Source organism: Dreissena polymorpha, chromosome 7 (assembly GCF_020536995.1).
Source record: "Dreissena polymorpha isolate Duluth1 chromosome 7, UMN_Dpol_1.0, whole genome shotgun sequence".
Lineage (NCBI taxonomy): Eukaryota > Metazoa > Mollusca > Bivalvia > Myida > Dreissenidae > Dreissena > Dreissena polymorpha.
Window position 1 is genome coordinate 27,637,621 of NC_068361.1, and position 25,812 is coordinate 27,663,432.

Genomic DNA, 25,812 nt, shown 5'->3' on the forward strand with positions numbered 1-25,812 from the left:
TTTCCATAAGTGCCACTGTCCCAATGAAACTAGAGAATGAATATTATTTATGGCACCTTATGGGAAAACAGTACACTTTCTAGACACTTTCGCTTTACAATATTAACTTTTTTATTGTTTTATTTTATTTTTTCACTTAAGCAAACATATCATGCATAGTCTCATTTTATACTAATTTCTCTACTTCATATAAAGAAACCAAAAGACACAAACATTCAACAGTGCTTGCTTAAGGAAATATTTTTTAGCTAAATTGTCTACAACAAATCATGTCAGACTTGCTGAGGCCTTGCTGTAACACATTGTTCACCTGAGTACATGTCATTTCTGATGTTGAAATAGCACTGTTGGAGATCATCAAAATGCTGGGCCACCTTTTTCCGTCGTGATGCTAAAGATGTCTGTAACCAGATTTTGCCAGACTGCAAATAGAAAATGGAAAAGTCTGAAAAGAGTTGACAAATTGGTCCATGAGGAGTGTACACAATAATCAAACAAGGGATGTTTGCAGAACACGTGTGCACCCACCATGTGCCCAAGACCTTTGACCTCAAAATCAATGGTCAAAAAGTGACTTTTTGAGTGTTCACAATTTTTTTATCAATTTGACCTACATACTTGATTTATGACTCAACATGACCCAGTTTCAAACTTGGCCAAGATATCATTGAGACAAATATTCTGAACAATAACATAAGGCTAGGGAAATAAATTAAGGCTCTAGAGTTTTATCAAGGCAAAAATTGATCACAGACGAAGCATGACAAATGACGGATACAAGGCAATCACAGAGCTCAACGTGAGCACATTGTGCTCAGATGAGCTCAGGGACGAATTTAACCTATTAAGGCACTTGTATTTTTTGCAAGTTGATTTTTTTTTCACTTGCAAAATGAAAAACTAATTTTTTATTTAAACCAATACATTTCTTGTCTATGTACCATATTGCTTAAAATTGTGCATTAAATGCTGGCTACTTAAAAAAGCATAATCATTGGAACAAAACAGTTGTCAATAATTACAGGCATGGACACACTTTCAATATTCAGCAATTTTGACCTAAAGTTTAAAACAAGCTTGAATTCCAGTTGCCATTTACAAGGCTATATGCAACCTTCTTAAATTTTCAGTCATGTAACCTCATTCTCAATTCTTCAAACAGTGTTTCTTTTCATTTTATCTTTTAATTCCTTGGCCCAGTTGGCAGTGCATTTGGCTACTTTGCCTGTCTCCATTGAACCACCATCTCCTGACAGCAGGCTTTGGATCAAAGTCTCTTAAAGCAACATTTCATGCACATTTTTGATCGTGCAGATGGAAAGATTTTTAGAAAGTTGCGATCACCAAGACACTTATTAGCGGAAAGTGCCTAGCGAACCATAGCTCATACCAGGGTAGCTTCCCTTGAATCTTACAACAACAACAACAATGGCAGCCTATTGTGTTAATGCAATCCTTTATCACTTTAATCATTTAATTTAAGTAATATTTTGATCTTGAAAATAGGTCGTGATTAAAGAAAGTAATTATCTCTCAATTCTTAAGGGATTTATGGAAAAACAGGTTTGAGAAATATGATATGTCTATTCGCAGAAAATTGCAAGCTATATATTTTTCAACTCGCTATCCATAAATCTCGCTCGCATTTTGAGAGTATGCGAGCTCAGTTTCGGTCCCTGGAGCTCAAGTGCTGTTTAATATCAGCAGTCCTGCTATGATCATCGTTAACAGACCCATCACAATTTTACTGCATGCAAGTCCCTTTTTATGTTTAGTTTTCACGTATACTTGAGTTGCACTTTACAGCTCCTACAAGGTGAATTGCTTATGGAGCACCCACATTTTTACTGCCATTGAAGCCGTCCTGACTGCATGATGCCACACTACTACTGGGTTGTGAGGAGTCGATACTGTTGGGCACCAGGTGGTCCTGAAATGGAACATAGGACCAATGTTCTGGAAATGCATGCATATAAAGTGTCTTCCCAGATTAGCCTGTGCAGTCTGCATTTGAGATAGAAATGTCAGGTTGGAGAAAAAAAAACAAGAGTCAAGAATCAATAATTTATATTTGATTCCACGTTATAATGGGGCACATATGGGACGTTGTTTTTAGAAATCCATACTACTTTTTACAAGAACTGTCAGAAGACAGCACGCTTGACTTTTCGGGTGCTTGACAGTAAAACGTAAGCCATCATGGGGATATTGTTCAGATTCAATATGGTCAAGGTACATTGTAATATAGTCATATTCAAACTGGAAGAGGACCATAATTGAAACATATTGATCGCTTATGTTTTAAAGAAGTGGTACATTATAGACGATTCTGAGTTCAGGTATATTTTCCACAATCTATTGAACATTTGTAAAGACATAAAACAAACTAATAAGATTATATTTCAAGTTTGATAGCAATAGCTTGGGTGGGATGGTTGGACGGTGTTTCAAAAATAAAATAATAAAAATATTTATGTTTTTTTACCATGTTTAAAAAAACACAAGAGATGTGTTTGTCAGAAACACAATGCCCCCTTATGCGTCGCTTTGATTTTTTTTGGACCTTTGACCTTCAAGGACGACCTTGACCTTTCACCACTCAAAATAAGCAGCTTGATAAGATACACATGCATGCCAAAAATCAAGTTGCTATCTTCAATATTGCAAAAGTTATGACCAAGCAGTCGGACGGACGACAGACAGACAGACACACAGAGAGACAGACACACAGACAGACAGGCCAAAAACAATAAACCCCCGATCATTCGATACGGGGGCATAAACATTTCTTTGTGTGTGTGAGGGGGGGGAGGGGGGGGGGGGGAGGGGGGGTGGAGAGGGGGAATAATGTGGGGGTGTGGTCATTTATTAGATTATATTTCCAAAAAACAGAAAAAAACATGAGCTTTCTCCATAAATGACATATGCCCCCGATAAACACTTTGATTGAAGTTATGAGCATTTTTTGAAACCTAAACGCAGATTTTGAAACCTAAACGCGGACCCAAAGTTCAAGGTCAAGGTCAAAGGGATCAAAATTTGTGTGCGTATGAAAAGGCCTTGTCCATATACACATGCATACCAAATATGAAGGTTACATCTGAAGCGACATAGAAGTTATGAGCATTTTTCGAAACCTAAACGCACAGTGTGACGGACAGACAGACTGACGGACGGACAGACTGACGGACAGTGCGATCACTATATGCCCTCCTTCAGGGGCATAAAAAAGGGGGATTTTTTTTTTTTTTTTTGGGGGGGGGGGGATTCTAGGGTGGGGCGTGGGGGATGGTTTGGGTTGAGTCCATTGTGGTATGCCAGGTAAGCGTTGTTTTGTCAAAGTATGAATCAAATCTGATCCTAAATAATAAAGTCATGGCAATTAAAGAAAATGTATTTATTTGACCTTGAGATTCAAGGTAATTCAAAGGTCAAGGTCAAATTCAACTTGCCAGGTACAGTACCTTCATGATTGTAAGAAAGTATTTGAAGTTTGAAAGCAATAGCCTTTATTCTTTAATAGTAAAGTGCATCTAAACACAAAATTTAACAAAATATTCAAAGTTACTAAGTCAAAAAAGGGCCATAATTCCGTCAAAATGCCAACCAGAATTATGCAACTTGTCCTGTACAGTCCCCTTATGATAGTACGCGAGTATTCCAAGTCTGAAAGCAATAGCTATGATACTTTAAGAGTAAAATGGACCAAAGCACAAAACTTAACCAAATTTTCAAGTTTCTAAGTATAAAAGGGGCCATAATTCTGTCAAAATGTCAGTCAGAGTTACATAACTTTGCCTGCACAGTCACCTTATGATAGTTAGTAAGTGTTGCAAGTATGAAAGCAATAGCTTTGATACTTTAGGAATAACAAAACTTCACAAAATTTTCAATTTTCTAAGTATAAAAAGGGGCATAACTCTAAAAATAATGCTGACAGAATTACGCACCTTGACCTTAACAATTGTCTTGTTGCCATAAACAAGTATTCCAAGTTTGAGTTAATTATCTTTGATAGTGTTAAAGTCATTTGACTTTACAAAAAACTTTAACCAACGCCGACACCAGGGCGAGAAGTATAGCTCTAATTTTTCTTTGAAAAGTCAAGCTAATAATTTTGAATAGTCAATTAAAAATGTGCTTTTTTTTACTTACTGGAAGGTATGGGTATTTTTCTCTGTGCTCATTGATTCTTTCCTGAAAAAGAAAGGCAAACATATTAGACAGCAAACACTTTCCATTTTACTATCCCTATTATCTACTTCAATAACACAGGGAAAATTGAAAAACATGCTGCATGTGGTATTACATGTACATAGAAAGTCAAAATAATCATGTTATAGAAATTTCAAGTTGAAAATTGGCACAATTAAAATAATGCTAAATATCATGACAATTGTGATATGTATTATAATTAAAATTAAGCTGTACTACTTCATATGGAACAAGCAAATTTCTTGAATTGATATCCCCTGATGAATAAATTTTGGTTGTATGCGTTTCAATTCTCATTATTATCTATACACACTTAAGTTTCCTGTTGAAATCTTGTAGTATCCGAGTTAGACCCCTGAATAAAAACAAAGGGCAATAATTCTTATTTAACAAAGTGTAGGTTTGTGGTTCTTGTGCATGGCACTTCCCCTAATTGATATCTATACACCCATGAACTTTTATGCTGAAATCTTTTATCGTATATGAGATGAGGCAAGAGAAGTTATCATACAGTGTGTGTTTTTTGTTGAAATTTTGTATACTGCCCACTTGCAAATAGAAACAAGCAAATTCGTTGAATTGAAATCCCCCGCCATTATACTTCTGGACACAATTTATGGCTCTGGACACACAAAAAAAGCATTTTTTCAAAATACAAAGGGCCATAACTCTCTTATTATTTGATGGTGTGCAATGCCATTTGGTGTGCATCATCCTCTTATCCATATATATACTCATACCAAGTTTCAATGAAATCTGCCAAAGCACTTCCAAGATATGGCTCGGGACACAAAAGTGCCGGACGGACGCCAAAACAATATCCCTCCAACTGGCGGGGATAACAAGAGCATCGCATAGCGGGTGCAAACTGCTCATCTATTTTTCTTTTTAAAGGTGAAGGGACCTAACTCGTTAGTTCAATCAAAAAGGGGGAGGGGTGGGGGTGGAGAGAGCGGTGTATAGTGTGGGTGTGTGGTCATTTATTATTGGGGGGGGGGGGATTATTGGGTGGGATGGTTGGACAGTTTTTCAAAAATAAAATAATAACAAGACAAGAGTATAACGGGTGCCAACGCTTGGCTGCGGGTGCATTTTTGAATAAATGAAAGCTTGTGTTTTTTTTAGAGGTCACAGTGACCTTGACCTTTACCCTAGTGACCCAAATATGGGTGTGTCGTGTAGAACTCATCAAGGTGCAGTTACATATAAAGTTTCAAAGTTGTAGGTGGAAGCACTTTGATTTTAGAGCCAATGTTAAAAAACTTGACAAAATGTTAAGGTTTTAGCACAACGCGGACGGCGGACACGACACGACGACGGACACGACGAGCTGGCTATGACAATACCTTGGGTTTTCTCCGAAAACAGCCAAGCTAAAAATAAACAGGGCTATAGATAACTTTTGGGGTATATGGGTTAACCACTCCCTGTTTTTGACAACAATAGGGTGTTTGTAAATTCAATAGTTTTAGTAAAAAATTTCACCCCCTACTTTTGAGCTTAATTGGGGTTTTCACCCCTGTTTTTTTATTTCAATTGGGTAATTTAGGGAATGACATATATAATGTAATAAAAATCTTCTAAGGTTACTTTATTATTTATACAAATAGAATTCAAAAAGGTACCTGTACATAACAACAAACAATTACTGAATTTCTGATCAAAGTTCATTCATTTTTGCGTTGAATAAGACCGAGTTTGTTAACATCGCTGCACAATTGATGAAGTTATGGATGTTGAAAGCAATGCACCCCGTTTTCAGGTCATTTTGAGTTGAATACATTGAAAATGAAAGTAGAAATCGGATGGGTAGACGAATAATTACAATAATACCCCAAAGATTGATAACCGCTGGAAAGAATGCCTTCTTTTCTTCATGGGACGGCATATAAACTGTCCGGTACATTTTTGTACGGAAAATAACCAGTCTTAAAAATACGCTCGTTGTTCGTAAGAATTGCGTTTCGTGACGCAAGTTTTTTTTCGGGAATTACATTATTTAATTTGTATTTGCGTTTTTTTATGCTTTATTTTGAAATTAGTTACGTTTTTGGTTATTTAAATTGCGTAATAACGCAAATACGCTTGTTATCTATAGCCTTGAATAAATATTTGTGTTTTTTTAACCATGTTTAAAAAAAATAAAAAAATTGGGAGGGGAAGGGGGTGAGGGGGTGGGTTGAGAGGGGGGTAAAGTGTGAGGATGATAACAATAAATATTGCAAAGAGTATAACAAATCAAAAAGACTTGAGAAAATGTCAGATTAAAAGAAAGAAATTTTCCCACAGTGCTGAAAACGAACTATGTATTCAAATTGATAGTTACACGTTATATTTTATCTATCTACTATGGGAATGGTACTGATACTAGTCTATTTGAGAAAATGAGCATTATTTTGAATTTTTTTTTTTTTTTTTATCACTTTCACTAAAAACAGCCAATAAAATGCAAATATGGGGATTTAGTTTTTTTATTAAAATTCTTATTATGAAAATGGGAATATATGAAGGTAAATGGGAATGGAATATCTGGTACTATGTTTATAGTTTAGCTTTATTTTATATAGTGATTTATCATTATATAAGCTGCGCTCTAGGAAATCCAGGCTTGATGCATGTGCATTAAGTATTGTTCTTAATCCATGACGACACTTTCTGCTTTGATGGAAATTTTCTCATCAGCTAAAGTCTACGGGACTGCACAGGCTAATCTGGTATGACACTTCACACACATGCATAAAGCCAAGTTTTCCTAGAACAAGGCTCACATAAGTCACTACCGATAATCTTACTTTCACAGTGTCCACGTCCTCATCCAATATGCTGATCTCCTTGGACAGCTGATCCAGTTGCTGTCAAAAGAAACATGGTCCTTGTTAACCCATTCGCCTAAGAACCAAAGTGAAAATGACTACATGAAACCAGCATAAAACCAGTTGCAGTCTGTTCAGGTTTTATGCTGTCTATCAGTATCCACGGTGCCTATAACACGTGACTTTTTCGGATCTGTGTTGGGAGAATAAAGCGCGACCCAGTTAACATTTTTAAGGATCTCCTTTTAAATATTTCACCATTTTTAATGGGATAAAGTGGAGAGCCTGCACATTTGTAAGAGTTTTCTATAGGTATCATGATCTTTTTAAACAAATCAGTATTTTTTCAGTAAAGTGCAACCGCGCGTTTGAACGGCTAGAAACATGTCGGATCAGTGTGGGGATTTCATATTACAAACGTGCGGTTGCACTTTACTGAAAAAAACACTGATTTGTTTAAAAAGATCATGACACCTATAGAAAACTCTCACGGATGAGCGGGCTCTCCACATTATCTCATTAAAAATGGTGAAATATTTAAAAAGACATCATTAACAATGTTGACTAGGTCGAACTTTATTCTCCCAACATAGATCTTAAAAAGTCTTGTGGTATAGGCACCGTGGTATCATAGGGTTGGAAATGAAGACTCAAAAGCGTGAATGTCCTCAGATAGGTATTTAGTTTAATATGATTTTCTATGGGACTACACACGTCTCAAAATTCATATGTGAGCAAAACAGGGTTGACAAGATAACTCTGTATCAATCATGTTTTATCACTTGGATAATAGTCATGTACATGTATATACAGTAAATTATGGACTTTTTAAAAATTGCTGTCCCAGCATTCGAACTTCAGTATAAAACCAGTAAACTGGAGGACTTTTTATCAAAATTGGAAATTAATTATTATCAAATTATATTAATGTTCAAGACTAAGAGATGAGAATACTAAATACTGTGTCAATCAAATCTTGTTAAATGGTTTAAAAGTGAACATGTACACTTGGAGACTTTTCTAACGCATCACTTAATCGAAACAATATAGCTCCCTTATTTTTGAACAGCTTGTGTTGAAATTTGGATGAAGAATAATTCTACACAAATCTGATTACATGTTTTCATGAAAATTTAATTGAAATTGAAGAACAACAAAATATAAAACTAAAAAAATTAAAAACGTCACTTCAAAAGTCAAATTCGCAAACTCGTACATCGTTAAATAATAACAATGTGAAAAGTAAAACGCATAAACTTACACGTCTTAAAAACTGACCGGCTTGCAATATGCTGATTGAGCCGTTTCGCTCCTGAATATTCATTACAGGCATATTGTTTTTCTTAAATTAATGTCATGTTTTTCTTATGTAAAAACTTATCAAGAATTATGAAATTGAAATTAAATTGGAATATCATGTATATTGCCTTTTACTACACTTGGTGATTTTTCTAACGCAACACTTTTAAAACTTACATATCTCAGTAATGAGTAAATATTTTTATTTAAAATTGCACATGTGATCATTTGACTATAATATGTTCAAGCTAACGATAAAATCATTCATCCGTGACGATCAGACGCTTTAGCAAGTGGGAAAGGTAGCCTGTATAATGCAAAGTGCGCGATTGCGCTCCTGAATATTCATACGAGCTATATATTGTTTTGTAAATTAATTTTATGTTTTCCTTGTATAAGAACCCACCTAAAATAATTAAATTGAATTAACACTATAATTAAATCGCGTTTCAACATTTCCAGGTGCAAAAATATGGAATCACACCTACCACACGTGCTAAAGCGTCCAATCGTCACGGATGAATGATTTTATCGTGAGCTTGCATAGAATGTAGTCAAATGATCGTATGTAAAATTTTAAATCAATATCTTTACTCATAACTGAGATATTCAAGTTTGAAAAGTGATGCGTTAGAAAAGTCCTCAAGTGTATATTTGCAAACAGCATAAAACCAGAACAGCCTTTAAGTGACTCGCAATCTGTTCAAGTTTTTTGCTGTTTGCTGCTCATCAGTATCGTAGGGTTTGTAAGGAAGCCTTTAAACCTATTTATTTGGATTTTTTAAAGGACTACAAAGGCGTCAAAATGAATATCTGAGTGATTACGAGTTACATCACTTACAGAAAGGCCAAATTCCCACTGCATGCAAATTGATTGGCTTACCTCCTGTTTTCGCTGTCTGACCTGCTCTAAGAAATCTTTAAGAACCATGTTCTGTGCAAGACGACCATCCTGAAAACAAACATCTCCATGGTCATGTTTAAGCAGAACGCATTCAAACACAAGCCATATGTTATCAACAAATAAGTAGAGAAAACTTTTTGATTACCTTTCTCCACCTAGTTTTAATCGTGCTTTTAGTTTTATGTGTTTCATGGGAAAAACTTATGCTCAAATAACTAACATATTAAGCTTAACCCTTTGCATGCTGGGTAATTTGTCTTCTGCTAAAATATCGTCTGCTGAATTTCTAAAATTAGCATTTTCTTCGATTTTTTTCAAAGAATACTATCAGAATAGCAAACAGTTTGGATCCTGATAAGAGGCCACGTTCTGTGGCGTCTCATCAGGATCCAAACTGTTTGCAAAGGCCTTCAAAATTCGGTTCCCGCACTGAAAGGGTTAAAGTATGTTACAATATTCACTCATGTCTTCAGGCTTTTTCCTTCTGGTCATAAAGCATTGAAGCTGTTGTAGCAATTGTTTAATTGTAGGTCCATTTCAACTTATCAAATGCTGTTTATGTAAGGTACTCAACAAAACAGCTTGGATATATAAAATCTGTTTCACACCTAGGTTTAAGTGTCCAACAAGTATCACTTGCGTCTTCAAGCGGTTTCTTGTCGTGCAGAAGTTCCAGCAGTGTGTTCACATTAGTATGCTACAAGTATCACTTACGTCTTCAAGCTGTTTCTTCTTGTTGTGCAGAAGTTCCAACAGTGTGTTCACATTAGTTAGATCCATGGTCTCTTCCATAACAAGCTCAGCCAGGTCTAAGGAGCCTGGAACATTCTGCAATCAAAATAACATCTTACATCATGACGAGTGTTTTTTAGCATAAAGAGGCTTTATAGACACTCTGGTCTGTTTCCTCGTAGGAATCTCGAGCTTTTGGAAAGATACTGAGAACGTTCCCGGATTTTGGATTGAACCAAGTACTATTCTGTCGCAAGGCAAACGAAATTCACACACAAAACAAGCATATTGTATTTATCGTTTGGACAGATTCACAAACCAACATAAAATTATTTATATACCTCCCTCTTTAAAATGACAAAATCATAAGTATTTGGAAAACAAGTAATGCATTTTCTGATATTTTCCTTACAATGATAAACAAACAAAAAAACTCACTTGGTGGTCTAATCTGATCCGTTTTTCTTCCGGCCTGTTTCTGTGTTTCTGAATCAACTCGTTCACTATAAGAAATCAAGAAAAATTCACAGAGAGGAACACAAATTAATATATGCGCCACATTAAAAATTCAATGAAATACACAATTTTTAAAAAATCTGTAAATATGCAATATTTATATATTGGCATATGTGATGTTATGTTTTCAAACATCCCATCTGTTATCTGATTTGTTCACTGCAATTCTGTTGTCAATTTACTTGAAAGAAAAAATATATGCCAAACATTCTTTAAATTTATCCTTTCAGGATAACCATAAACATGAAAGTTAAAATATAACTTACAGTATTTTTTCTAAGAGCACTTTTATCTTATTAAGTCTCCTTTCAAACATTTGTATTTGCATCATTTTATGCAAGTTAAATCTTTGTTTTAGAAAAAAAACTCCGCTTTATATTGTTACAGATTCAACACTTATGATACTCACACATGAAATTGGGAAAAATGAGATCAGGACTTTCTATCACAAAATTACACTTCGGACATCTGTTTGCTGTGTCAAGGCTGGTTTTTATACACTTAAAGCTGAAAGAAAACTGCATTCATTAAAACCAATTATTTTAAAATATCAACAACAAAACTACTAGTTTTTTATGCTCCCTCAAAATTTATTTTGGGGAGAGCATATAGTCGCCGCTTCGTCTGTCTGTGTGTCCGTCTGTGCACAATTTTTGTCCGGGCTATTTCTCAGCAACTAATGACCGGAATTCAATGAAACTTTATGGGAAGCTTCACTACCAAGAGATGTGCTCATTATCAGGGTTCTGGTCAGGATGATTTTTCACAGAGTTTTGGCCCTTTGAAATTTTCTATAAAAAATTATTGTCCCCCCAAATACTGTGCCCTCAAGACGTTTCCTTATATCTGAATATAGTGCAATATTGTGACCAAAAAAACCTTTGGGGAGCATCATCCGTCTCCGACGGTTTCTTGTTTTACATATTGATCATGTAGATATGTAAATGATAAAATTTCCTAGGGTTAAAATTATTTAAATGAAGTTAAAATCAAGCTCCATTATATTTAAACAATTATTCATTTTGAAATTGTTTTATATTACTCTAAGCATGCTCTCTAATCATGTAACCCAAACATATGATTACACAAGTATTTAAGTATCGTTTAATAGCTTACCAGAATGTGTGACCACACTTTGTCATGTGTGCCTCATCGATAATGTCAAAACAAATGGGACTGAAAATAAGACACAAAATTATATCCAAAGAAGAAATCTTAAAAAATAAATTTATTAACCAAACAGTAAGTGGAACTTTATAGTATTTTCCCATAATATTAGCACATGAATAATGCAATTTGACAATTATATTTATTTAGTAACCATGACATATTAATTCAATTGATAAAGACAGTAGAAATGGGAGCCAACAATTTTGGAAGCACTTTAGGCATAGGCTTTTTTGTAACAAACAGGTAAGTAATGGCACTGTTTGTTTATTTGGATGTTGTTTTCTTTAATGATTACACAGCATTTTAATATCACTGTGGCCAGTTAACCCACTCACACGAATACATATACTCTTAAATTCCACTTTTCAGTGATTTAACATACATACAGAACAAGATGCGTTTGTGAAACACAATGTCCCCCTATATGATGTTTGACCTTGAAGGATGACCTTGACCTTGTGAAGGATGACCTTGACCTTTCACCACTCAAAATGTGCAGCTCCATGAGATACACATGCATGCCAAATATCAAGTTGCTATCTTCAATATTGCAAAAGTATTCATAAAATAAGTGATTTGGGCCACATATATTTGACCTCTGACCTTGAAGGATGACCTTGACCTTTCACCACTCAAAATGTGCAGCTCCATGAGATACACATGCATGCCAAATATCAAGTTGCTATCTTAAATATTGCAAAAGTATTCGTAAAATGAGTGATTTTGGCCACATATATTTTACCTTGAAGGATGACCTTGACCTTGAACTTTCACCACTCAAAATGTGCAGCTTCATAAGATACACATGCATGCCAAATATGAAGTTGCTATCTTCAATATAACAAAAGTTATTGCAAAATTTCGCACAAACCATTTCAAAAATTAATGTACATGCATTTTTGCTCGAAATGTTCAGTTTCAGTGCTCATTTTGTTTGTTTGCAGACTAATGAAGGACGACACTTATCGCCTAAACTAAATTTTTCGAACAGAAAATAGCATGAAAGCGGAAAGTGTTGACACTAATTGCCATGTGCAGACTGCAAAGTCTAATCTGGGTCTACACTTAAAGCACATGCATTAAACCCCATTTTCACAGAGCTAGGCTAAAATACTCGTAGTCATACCATAAATAATCACTGTCCTTGTCCTCATATGAACCGGTAACTCCACCAAAAACTGGGGGCTGTGCACGTTTCCTTGGTCGTGCAACCTGTCGGACTTGTTGCGTCCTATTAGCCATTTTAGACCGTCTTATTTACAACCTAATACCAATTCCTGGACAGAATACAATGAACTAGAAAATTACTCATCTCTGTAGTTTTGTTGCGTGTGGGAGTTATGTGAAGTTGTGTTACACATGAATTTTAGTGACAAGTGCTCCATTTGTGTTTCTCAAACTTTGTGAGCGAATAGAAATAAGTGTTGTAAAAGCAATAACATTAGTGTCAACATTGCAATTGCTATTGTTCCTGCAATTAAAAGGCAAATAATCAGCGTATCGAATCCTTTGAAGTGTGCTACGAAGATAATCACGCATGCGTAAAAATTATATCCGCGACAAGTAAATACTTTAGTTATAATGTTCACAAACATACGGGTTAAATCACACTATTTAATTGGTGGAATGAGTGAGAGACTGAATGCACATGAACAAATTAAAATTGGGTAAAGGACATGTGACAATTTGTAAAAGTATTATATAATAATATTATTTTTTCCTAAAAAATAAACCAGCTGGCATTCCATTAAATTCAATAAATATCTGATTCTAAAGTTTTAAATACAATTCAATAAATATCGGATTCTAAAGTTTTAAATACATAGGGTTGCAGAGTTCTATTAAAACAAACACCAATAGTTTAACATAATAATTTCATTTTTTATTTTTAAAGCATGGCAATTACAACAGTTAAAATAACATTAAAATGAAAGAAGAGGCCACGATGGCCCAAAGCGCTCACATGAGTTTAAGGAAATACAATTGTCACACACTTGACTGGGTGATATTTTTTCCAGATTCATGCATGGCTAAAAGATTGTTCAGATAAACATCCTGACCAATTTTCATCAAGATCAGAGTCATAAATGTGGCCTGAGAGTGAGTGTTAAAAGGGTTTTCTACCCTTGACAAGATGATGTATTTTTTGGACCCCTATGACCCCCATACAAACTCGGCCTAGATATTGTCAAGGTAACCATTTAACCAAGTTTCATCAAGATTGGGTTGTTAATGTTGCTCGATTGGTCATTGTCAGCTCGGGTACTACTTACATGTACCCTGGGTACTCTTAAATATACTTTCATGTACCCCATTTTAACGCTAAATCGTCCCTGTCGGTTTGTTTTTTTAAATTAATTATATTCACATTTATGTCAGTTTTCTGTTAAATGACCTCTATATTACTGAAACTCTTGCTCAACAAGAGATGTGTTTGTCAGAAACACAATGCCCCCTACTGTGCTGCTTTGAAGCCATAAATTTGACCTTTGACCTTGAAGGATGACCTTGACCTTTCACCACTCAAAATGTTCAGCTCCATGAGATACACATGCATGCCAAATATCAAGTTGCTATCTTCAATATTGCGAAAGTTATCTCAAAACTTTAACCAAGGTTAAAGTTTTGGGACAGAATGACAGACAGACAGACAGGCCAAAAACAATATACCCCCCATCATCCAATCCGGGGGCATAAAAAGCATGTTGATGCAGTTTTTTTAAAAGAACAGTTTGTTTAAGATAAACAATATCGTTTTCAGTAATCGGTAGCGCCTTTTACAACATCGGATGTTGGGCATGAAATCACTCAGATATAGTCTAATATAGACCGGGTACGTTTAAGTATATTTACCGTACCTGAGGTGCATGAAAGTACCTGGGTTACATGTAAGTAGTACCCGAGCCAATAATGACCAATCAAGCTCAATTTTGCCTCAAGAGTGGTAACAAGCTTAATGTTGAAAATGTACACAGCAAGATGCTAGATATAGGGTGATCACAATCACTCTCATTTAGCACATCTTCCTCAGGTGAGCTAGAAATTGAAACAGAGCAGTCGTTTAATGCACACAAATACATAAAATAGGCATAACAGAGATGGATTTTAAATATTTATTTGGCTAAAAAAATCAATAAATATAGTAAGTAATTTATCAGATGTATTAGATGTTAGATTGACTAACCTGTCTAAACAGAATCTGAAAGCATTTTACCACCGAATTTGCTTTTTTTGGAAAAAAATCAATAAATATTTGAGATAATTATTATTTAACCAAACCCAAAAAATACAAACATATTTTCTTTGACAGGACACATATTTATAACATTATGGATGGTAAAAAAATGCATCAACTATTTGGAAAATTCTGACCTTCCAATATGAGTATTTTTAAAGCGATATAAGTTACACATGTTTTGCAAAATACAGTAAAAAAGAGATGAGAATGCTTCTTTATTTTATCAGCTTTAATTGACAATTATTAATTTACTATGCATGTATACATGTAATGTAGTGTTATTTAAAACAAAACTTTCTTCCTTTGCTTAGATAGGGTTTTCTAACAAAATGTACATCAAGATGCACACAATCACAATAAGTGTCAAAATTACGTCTGAAGCATTTACAGATAGTGTAATTGATTATGAGAATTCAAAATGTCAAGGCAATTTTTTTTGTACAATTGCACAACCCTATTTGACATGTCATATATTTTAACTGAGCACTTTCTATGCAAAACAACCATATGATATTTATCTTATATATTCAGTTATATATTTTTTTTGTTAAACCCATTTATCTGATATCAATTGCAATCAAAGCCTAGGGCTTATTGAAATGCTCTCGAGACGGTTTCCTGCTTAGACCCAGTACTTGATGTCTTTGGGTGGGGATCTAAAGAACACTCCCATGGTGGGGATAATAATCGATTGAGCCTGTGACCTCCAGATCGCTACACAGACACCATATCGGCTACGCCACTGCGACCTATTCATATTGTGTTATAAATGACGATTGTTGGTAAATTTAAAAACACATTGCATACAATATTTAACAATTAACTGACTCTGAAACAAAAAAGCAGTGTCAATATAACAAATGAATACACAATCTATCAGCATATACAAATTAAAAAACACTGATATCATGAAGTTGCAAAAATTAACCTTAACCTGAATACTTTCTTCACCTAATTTATAAGCTTGATTTATTTCTTTTATTATAGATACCAATACTTTTTTCTTGTAGGTTTAGAAGTTTGATAACTTTAATAGAACTGCTTCAGTTTTCAGCAGGAATATTAAATAGATGTAACCTCTATCAAGAAACTAATCTTCGCATTTCAAATAAAACAGTAGATGCATAAAGGTCTGTGTCATATAAAAATTGCTGAGTGATAATTTTACATGCATATAAATGTTTTTGTTGATTAAAATACCTTAATAAAATAACTTAAGCAACAATAGCAACAATAAAATACTAAGATTATTTTGCATATATGTTTGTGAATTTGCAACAAGTGTATTGTAACTGGTAAGTTTGGCGGTAAGAAGACTTTATGAAAACAAATATCGGTACATAAAATGGTACTACTAGAGATACTCATGCTGAATTACCCATAAAACCATGTAACAAGGGTCAATGTTGATTCTGATATGACAGCTTCAATTCTTGTACTAATCTTCCATATTCCAAACTAGACTGAACATCTTAATCCCAAAGTTATGATGATATGCATGCAATTTTTTAACCTTTGTAAGCTATAAATGTGTTATTAACACTCTTAATGACAACAACAGAACCACGGAAATTATTCCATTATTTAGCTTAGCAGTTAGGTTTGGTTGATAACAATCAAATATTGAGTACATAGTAAACACACCTTTTATTGATATGCAAAAAGCCAAATTGTAACAAAGACACATATACTTGGCCTTACACTCTTCTAGAGGCATCAATACTTCATATTCTTTTTCTGTATAAATTAAAACTATCACAGTTGTTGTAACATAAAACAAATCAAAGTGATTACCCTGTTTCACAATTTGCTGACAAATAATGCTTCCATGAATATGAAAATGTCATTGTAATTTAGTCCTTTGAACATTTGAAAATGTAAGTTTTAAATATTGATATTTATACATGTATGTACCTTTTGCCTTTAATTAGTTTTTGCATAATATTAAGTGTTTGAACTAGTAACTAAACAAAATAAATTAACTCATTAAAGAAGCAATACACAATTCAATCCACAAATAACATTTAACAATAACAACATGAGAACAAAAACTAAGAACAAGTGTATCAACAACTTTATCAACTATGAGGTTCAGTTAAAACCGCATATCTTAATGTGGCATATTGACCATCATTTCCTAATATATAAACAACTAGTAAAACAATACATGTTCCAACATTTAGTTCATATACCGTATTTATCTGGTAACAATGAGCTGTACGCACAAACATTAAGAAAAAGCTCAACAAAGCCTGGATATAATGGTTTTGATACATGCCTTAAGCAGGATTCAACCCCATGCACTTCTTTAGAATTTGATCACACTGCAGTAACCTTTTGATAGCCCCATGCTTGAAGGAATATTTCATGTCATACAGATTTCATTCATAACGACTTGATAACTACATGTACTACTATTTTCATGAACACACTAAGTGTCCCTGGCAAAACTCTTTATAGTGATCAATATTTTACACAGTGCTAAATAAAATATTACCTACTTCTTAAGCAACCTTTAAATTTTAAATATAAGAATATTATATATCTCAAAATATAATAACGTATTAACAATCAATAGACTCCTTTAGGCATCGTGAAGGATGAACATGTAGTATTCTTTGCATCACTTAAGTAAGCAAAGTTTTTTATATCACTATCAAATTTGATTGAAAGTATATTTTAACTTCCTAAGTGCTAAGATAGGCTTGGTTCAGTTGTATAGCCATGGAAATCCAATACATTTTTATTCAACAAATGTTTATACTTGAACACATTTTTTTTTACTGTTTACAAACTCCAAAACTCCTAAAATGCTTCATAATTTTTCCCATCTGCTTTATCATCTGCCAGGAACTTCTCAAAGTCATCCATGTCGTTACTTTGAGCCGTCGCCTCCTTTTTCTTCTTCCTTTTCTTCTTCTCTCCATCACGATCCTTGTCTTTGCTCTCTTTTTCTCCCTTGCTTCGATCCTTTTTGCGATGTTTCTTCTCAGGTTCGTCAGTGTCCTAGCATAAGGAATAATAAGAGCAGCATTTCAATGCAAGGTAAAGTAACCTCATAAACAAATTAAATACTTAAAATTAATTATAAAATGTTAATTGGATCGATACTGAATATCAATACATAAGTTGAGGTTTTAAACAAGAGGTTATAGGTGACTTTACACAAAAGATTTAATACAGATGTAAACCTGATTGTGTTTCAAGAATAACAAGGGACAAAAATGTAACAAAACCAGGTTTTCAATTTAAAAAAAGTCTGATAAAGGGAGACAATTCAAAATGTGCATTGTTATCCCCCTTGTTTCAAATTAAATCTATTTTTACTTGTGGCGACCTTAATTACAATTTGAAAAAAAAAGCCTCGACAAGAGAGACAACTCAAATGTGCATTATTACTGATTGTTCATCATAGTTAACCCTCTTGTTTCAAAATCAATCTATTTTTAGTTGTGGCAACCTTGACCTTGGAGATATCGACGTTATTCTTTCACGCGACACACTGTGCAATTATGGTGAACAAATGTGCCAAATGATTTTAAAATCTGACAATGAATGACATAGTTATGGCCCGGACATGCTCATTTATGGCCATTTTTTACCTTTGACTCAAATTGTGACCTTGACCTTGGAGATATCGACCTAATTCTTTCTCGCGACACACAGTCCGATGATAGTGAACAAATGTGCCAAATGATTTTCAAATCTGACAATGAACGACATAGTTATGGCCCTGACAAGCTTGTTCCGCCCACCCGCCAGCCTGCCCACATTTGCCAATCTAATAACTAGTTTTTTCCTTCAGAAAACCTGGTTAAAAACCTGTCTCACCGCTAAATGTTAAATAGTGCTACGATGATTTGGAACATGATTCTAATATAAGGCATTATGTCAAACTGTTTTTCAAAACATGGGGTAGAAGATGAGAGGGTGCAGAGCTGCTATGCATAGCTCTCGTTCCTTCTAACTGCACATTTACTAAAATGTTTTAAAATGCTCAGACAGGCACAGTTATAGTTTGGTTAAAGACAAAAAGTACTAGCCATCTCAATTGCTTGCAAGCTCTTAGATTTGATGAGAAAACTCCTATGTGCAAGATGTATTGAATGAATGAAGGTATTAAATGTTAAAAAATTAAAACCCTGATACAAGGTGTGTTTTTTCTAAGAAATAATATCTACGGTACAAACATAAGCATTGTCACAAATGTGAATTATAGGCACAACACTGCTAAAACAGTTAGCGATGTTCAAGGGCAAATAATTCAGGAGCGTGTGGATCATGAGGGATGAAAAGTGCTTTGCACATTTATCCTTCGTGGTGGTGGCATTTAAAAGGTCAATTAAATCCTATTTGAAATGTGATGTATTTCACATAAAAAACAAACATCTAATTCAGATAGATCTACAAAGCAACCGACAAACAGAGTGACTCCTATATACTGCCTTCTGATAGCGGTATTATACAATTGTTGATGTAACAAACAACAAATTGCATAGTTGTTCTTCACCTCTATACCTACCTTGACTTTCTTTTTCTTCTTTTTCTTGGCCTCCTTTTCAGGCTCCTCATTTGCATCTGAACTGTTTGCTGCCTTTTCTGTAATTAAGTGACAAGGAACATTACTCATGGGAAAGGCCTGTAAATGTTCTCACATGGTTACTTGTTGTAAACTGAAATTATTTTGCATATACATGTATTTCTTGAATTTCTTCATAATCAGGCTTTTCAATTTAATATTAATAAAATTGTTAATAAGCGTGCCAAAGTAGCAAATATTGAAACACATTCAATATGAAGTTAAATTGTCCCTCTTTAATGAGGAAATATTCAGTATTACACTTCTATACATTCTACAATTTTGTAAAATCATTTTTGGCACTCAATTACTGTGTGTACGTTTACTAAAATATACGATTCAACAGTAAGTCCTCAATTAAATAGGTACATTTTGAAAAATTATCTGATTTCCATGATTTTTGTTTTTACTCTTGAAATGTTCACATCTGCACATACAGTTCCTGCCATTAAATGCAAAATACATTTGTATTTTAAGAAATGAATAGAATTAAAACCAGTTAACACCTTCACATTTTATGGATATTTTGCCACAAGAACATCTAAAGTAAGTAAATGGACCGATAATGAAGTTGTTTGTCGCGAATGTTGCTTCAGTGGCTTCAAAATCTAGTGTTCTTTACACGTGTTTGTTACTTCGTTAATTTTTACTAGTGCAAACAGCATGCCGCATGCTTAAAACTTTAAGTAATAACAAATAATGTTCTCTTGCTCATACATGGGTTACTAACCAGTGATACAAAATTAATATCACTGATATAAGTGTCTGAATATAAGTGCTTTACAAACAGGAGGTGAAAAGCAAATTTTTCCCAGTGTTGTGAATCAATATGGGAATTTTGCAATTTAAAATATTGCAACAGGGAAAAATATTGGAAATTTCATGATTTAATAACTTAAGTAAACAAACAATCTTGGGTAAACATATGCTTCCTTTTTATGTCTTGTAAATGCTATGTGCAGTGGTTGAAGTAAAAAATATAGTTACCATTGTCTGCATCTATAAATTAAGAACTATTGAATTAAAGGCATCTAGTGCTTAATACTATGCCCCAAAAATACAATTAAGCAGTCTTAATATATAATGTTTGTCTTGCTGTCACGTCATTTAGAAATAATTGCTGTAAAACAGACATAATAATACAATTAACACGGCAATTATGTACCATTCTAATTATTGTTACACATAAAGCCTACGTCACTACTGTGACATGTAACCTGATGTACCTGCATTCAACATGTCATCTTAATATCATAATTTTTTTTATTTATTTTGGTATCCCACCCAGCATGAAACAGACCCATCAGACACAAGAAAATCTGCAAAAAAATAACCATATAAGGGCTATGCAAAAACTTTGAGTGAAAAAAGTTACTTTTACCTTTTGTTCTACATAAAGCCTATTTCACAATTGCGACAGCGGCCTTTCAGCATGAGCCATACATGCACACATTTGATATGATTATAATATGTGCATGAATCCCACCCAGAAAAATCCCTGACAACAATGGGGATTGAAACCCTGGGAGCCGTTTCATTAATGGTTGCAGCGCAGTTGCAGTTGCAGTTGCAAGTTGCAAGTTTTTAACATCGATTTGCAACTCTCGAATAAGTGCGTTTCATTAATGCGGTTGCAACTTTTATTAGGTTAAACACAACCTATTCATACAATCGTGACGTCATTTGCGCGCGCGAGCTATACAAATTTGCAACCAGCAGGTGCACGTTGCAACTGCAACTTTTTAATGAAACGGACACAAGGTTGCAAGTTGCAATTATTAGCAAAATTGCAACTGCAACTGCGCTGCAACCGTTAATGAAACGGCCCCCAGGTTTCTAATCAGGCAGACACTCTGCCGCGTTGCTATTAAAGCTAACTCATATAGGAAGACAGTTTTAGTTCTCCTTATACCGAACCTGCTACATTCCAATTAATCGTAAAATCTCATCATGCACTATCATGTTATGGACTAATCATAGATTTCTTTCACTACATGTTAATGCCTATAATAACTATGCTCAAAATTTTAAGTGTCTTGGGCATGTTTTTGAATGTGACACGTTTCCATGATATACGTCTCCTTGATAATTTGTGTGAATCTATTTTTAAATTCTATCATCCACAAATAAGTCATGGATCTGATACCAATATGAAAATCCACTTCGTACATACATAAGTAGTATGCAAAAACTTCATGCATAAACTGTTACTTTGACCTTTAAACGAGTGACACAGTTGTTTGCCAAACATGAACATGAAATGTCACAAAATCCATATAAAAAAAATATGCTCAAATTCTAAGTGTCAACAATGACCATGACCTTTTGGTTAGCATGTCAGATTAGCATGTGCATTGTCTACTTAACATGATCATCTGTGACCATCAATTGTAAAATCCTATAATGCATGACAAAGTTATGGACCATATACAAACATGTACGTCCCTTTATCCATATGAGGAATTCGCAAAAGTTGCCCACTGTTAACTTGACCTTGAACTTTTGTGACATGGTGTTGAACTTGCCACCTAGCCTTGATATAAGGAGCATTTGAGCCGACTTATTTCAAAATCCCAACACTCAAACAAATGTAAAGGCCACACACAAACAGATTCTTTTACTAGATCCATATAAGGAAACAAACTTCCTTGACCTTCAAGCAAACAACACAGTATTTGCATGGGACACATTATTTTGATATGTTGATCACTTATACCTATTTGTTGTCTAATCCTATAATGTATATCAAAGTAATCAATCTGACACAAAATGACTCAAACATACCTACAAAAACACACAAAGATAAAAAGGGTTGAAACTATTTGTCCTTGTCTGGCTTTGAAGAGGCTTATTGTCCGATAGGCAGTAAGTTTATGTTACAGATAATAACCAATACCCACTTTTACTCTTCTTTGTGGAATGCCCTTCACCTTTCTCTGCAACCTCATGTATGACCTTTGGTGACTTGGCTGCCTGAAGAGTATCATACAATTCAATAACGTATCAGGCAGTTAGATTTCAATTATTCATACATTGTATGATGTATGTTACATGATTATCCTTTTTCTGGCAATACTGGGCTTAATGCCTCTGTATAAAGTGTCATTCCAGATTAGCCTGCACAGTAAGCACAGGCTAATTAAGGACAATGTTTTGCCCCTAAACTGTGCACAGTATGCACAGGCTAATTAAGGACAATGTTTTGCCCCTAAACTGTGCACAGTATGCACAGGCTAATTAAGGACAATGTTTTGCCCCTAAACTGTGCACAGTATGCACAGGCTAATTAAGGACAATGTTTTGCCCCTAAACTGAATGTTCGTTTAGAAGAGACTTTCTTTAAACAATTTGTTAATGACAATAAAGAGAACTGAGTTAAATCACGGCCTGTTATCTTTATTAACATATTAGATAATTAGGCCATTTTTATAATCACTTTACAGGAGAAATTAACAAGAGCATCTGAATACAGCGGTGGACTATTCTTCCGCTTTGATAGTATGTTGTACATTTTCTGTAAATTACTTGATATAATGACCACAAATCATACTTGAAGTTTAATAATCAACTTTAATATCTATAGTAGCTTATAGTAAATGTAAATTTACTAAAGTTATTAAACCAATACACTTTTTTTAGTTTTAATAATAGTGACCTTGACCCCACTGGTAAAAAATAACAATCCTTCCGTTGATCAGCACACAACCTACCTACACACAAAATTTCAGGATAATATGTCCAGCCCAAGTGAACTTATTGTGAAAATACTTTTTATGCTTGGTCTGAATGTCAGCTTGGGATATAGTTTTTTTAATGTAAACGCTTACCTGAATTTCAAAAAGTACAAAAGGGGCATAATTCTTATAAATTGCAGGTAAGAGTAATTGAGACTTCCAAATAATCACTGCAAACAGAGACTCCGTGTTTACATTTACACGAGTGTTATGCAGTCCCATATTTAGGTGAGAAATATACTATTAGGTGAATAGTCAAGCTTACAATGAAAGGAAACCTTTTTCACATGACCAAGTTAACTCAGATTTGCCTATAAAATTGATTCCCGTTGCATATACAAGAATAATTTAACACTGTATCTCCTACCTCTTCCTGCTTGTTTAGCCAATCATTAAAGACGTCAGCACCACCAAAATCATCTGGATTGATGTCTGTGTCTTGTAACACAGCAACTTGGGCACCAGTGTCGTCTGAATCTGAATCTGAGTTCTGATTGGTTGGTTTAATTTTAGAAGTCTTTTGATTGGCTACCACTGTTTTATGGTCAGAATTATTGGAATCTGAAGAAATCTTCCGAGAACTTGCATTGAGAGTACTTGCTGTACTAGAAACAACCTCTTCATGTACTTGACTAGAATATTTATTGCCATTATCACCACGAGCGGATTCTGTATCACTGTCCAGGTCAGAATGTGATTTAGCTTTAGTCAAATGAGAATCCTCTTTACTCACACTAATTTCCTCCGTTTCACTATCCGACGACATTGACTTTTGTTTTGATTTAACTTTGGTGTCCGTTTTTCTAGAAACATTATTCACAATGTCTTTCTTTGCACTTTTTTTCACATCATCGTCTGATGACAAGTCTTGGCTATACTGGACAACATGCACATTACTGGAGGGGAGACCACTCTCATCATCACTAGAGAGGTCAAGGTCGGGTGCCACTGAAAGACGACTGGTTCCCACCTGCGTCATTGAGGAGCTGGCTACCATCTCGTCTTCAGAGTCAAGCTCGTCTTGGAAACCTGCCACCATCGGGTTCCCAGCATCCTCGTCACTGTAGGCAGGGAGACAGTCAGTTTTATAAGATATTTTTGTTCGTTTCGGTAAATTACACATTTTACTTCACATGTGATAGAGGAATTAATGATTTAGGAATGCCTAAGCCATGAGAAAACATATGTAAAAAGTGGTAACAGTAAAACAGTGAACATTTTAACTAATAATAGTTGCAAAGCAATATTCCCTCACTTCTTTTACAGGTGTTAAAATAATTGCAAAAGCAACATTAAACTGTTGCTTAATTTACTGCAGGAGTTACCTTCAAACCTCTATTTTTACACAAAACATGTTGATTTTTTCAAAGAACAAAATTGTAATAGTTCAACTGCCAATAAACAAAGCAAAAAAAATCTGCACTCAGAGCTCAGCTTTGTAAAACATATTTCTCAAATTGTATACAACTGCTTACCTATCACTGTTGTCCTTGTCTACACTGGGTGTGTCCTTGACCTCCCTGGCATCGTCAAGGAAGTTGTCAAGGCCACCGGTCTCCGGCACAAAGTCATCTACACTCTTCACCGGGACCTCAGGTTCAGCAACCACCTCATCTGGAAACAACAAGGAAGATTATTCTACTCATCTGGGACTGTATTCACTGAAAAACTCTAAGAATAAAAAATATTCTTTAAATTGGAAATTTTCAGGAATTGCTTTAATTTTGAGTCAAACTTGAGATTTACCTTCTCTATCTTCATCATTTTTAGTGTAGAACATTTTGTTATAACAAACTCACCAGTGGTATTGTGTATTCACACGCTGGACGTATTGTTTTTGATTCTTCATTCTTAAGTAGAATAATGAGTTAATGAATTAGAGCCCTTGAAGTTTGGAGGACATCATATATGAAAATAGTTGTAATTTTTAATTAATTAAGCACTAGCCAATAGAAATGTAAGTGTAATATTAAATGGCATTACTACTTGGGACTATGTCTTGATAGTTAGTTACTATATTTTGATGCAGCTTATATATGGACAAAAGTAGAAAAATGATAGGAATAAATGACAGCTTCATATATGCTCGTGCAACTTACAACACAGAAAAATAAGGCGAGCGTTCTCTGTTCATAACCAATTTACTCAACAACGGTCTTCTATGCCTTTCTTTGGTTGTCTAAGACATAAGTGTCCTATAATTATAAGCCAAGTAATTGGACAAAGAAACAAAGTTCCATAATTAAGCAATGAAAAGAAATAATTTAAGGCATAAAACACGGATTTGCATATTTGCCTAAATCCACTTTTAGCTTTTTCAAGAAGAACAATAATTTGAGATTTTATTACAGCATTAATTACATATTTATATTAAAAGAATATGCTTTTTCAAAGTTTATTATCATTGTTAATTAAAATTCAAACTTTTATTTTGCAAAAATGGTTCATATATTAAATTTGCCAGATCAAGTTTTAGTATTATTCTATGGATTTTGAGAGGAAAGGACTTAAGGGTGACCACAGTTCTGAAAGCGTGTGATTCCATTGACTAATACCACTATTTCATTGCATTTTTATCTGATTTGATATGGAGTTCATTTTTTCATGTAAGG

General features: G+C 34.4%; 3 protein-coding genes across 4 annotated transcripts in view; all 3 read right to left on the bottom strand.

The window, feature by feature from the left end:
- The window catches only part of LOC127838854 (E3 ubiquitin-protein ligase COP1-like), a 40,407-nt gene extending 27,212 nt beyond the window's left edge, over positions 1-13,195 (bottom strand). Inside the window, exons 1-10 of the mRNA XM_052366860.1 lie at positions 12,776-13,195; positions 11,596-11,655; positions 10,889-10,986; positions 10,402-10,466; positions 9,946-10,059; positions 9,211-9,279; positions 7,008-7,067; positions 4,156-4,197; positions 1,841-1,930; positions 311-422 (exon numbers count right to left, since the gene is read on the bottom strand). Of these exons, the coding sequence (XP_052222820.1) occupies positions 311-422; positions 1,841-1,930; positions 4,156-4,197; positions 7,008-7,067; positions 9,211-9,279; positions 9,946-10,059; positions 10,402-10,466; positions 10,889-10,986; positions 11,596-11,655; positions 12,776-12,891 (826 nt within the window). The 5' untranslated portion in view covers positions 12,892-13,195. The remainder of the gene's footprint in view (positions 1-310; positions 423-1,840; positions 1,931-4,155; positions 4,198-7,007; positions 7,068-9,210; positions 9,280-9,945; positions 10,060-10,401; positions 10,467-10,888; positions 10,987-11,595; positions 11,656-12,775) is intronic.
- LOC127838838 (uncharacterized) overlaps positions 1-25,812 on the bottom strand; it is a 110,539-nt gene that overhangs the window by 2,460 nt on the left and 82,267 nt on the right. The gene's annotated exons all lie outside the window — the stretch shown is intronic.
- LOC127838849 (rab-like protein 6) overlaps positions 13,510-25,812 on the bottom strand; it is a 35,838-nt gene continuing 23,535 nt past the window's right edge. For both annotated transcript variants that reach the window (XM_052366853.1, XM_052366854.1), the window contains exons 11-15: positions 24,676-24,814; positions 23,568-24,261; positions 22,367-22,439; positions 19,410-19,486; positions 13,510-17,893 (exon numbers count right to left, since the gene is read on the bottom strand). In XM_052366853.1, the coding sequence (XP_052222813.1) occupies positions 17,693-17,893; positions 19,410-19,486; positions 22,367-22,439; positions 23,568-24,261; positions 24,676-24,814 (1,184 nt within the window). In that variant the 3' untranslated portion in view covers positions 13,510-17,692. The remainder of the gene's footprint in view (positions 17,894-19,409; positions 19,487-22,366; positions 22,440-23,567; positions 24,262-24,675; positions 24,815-25,812) is intronic.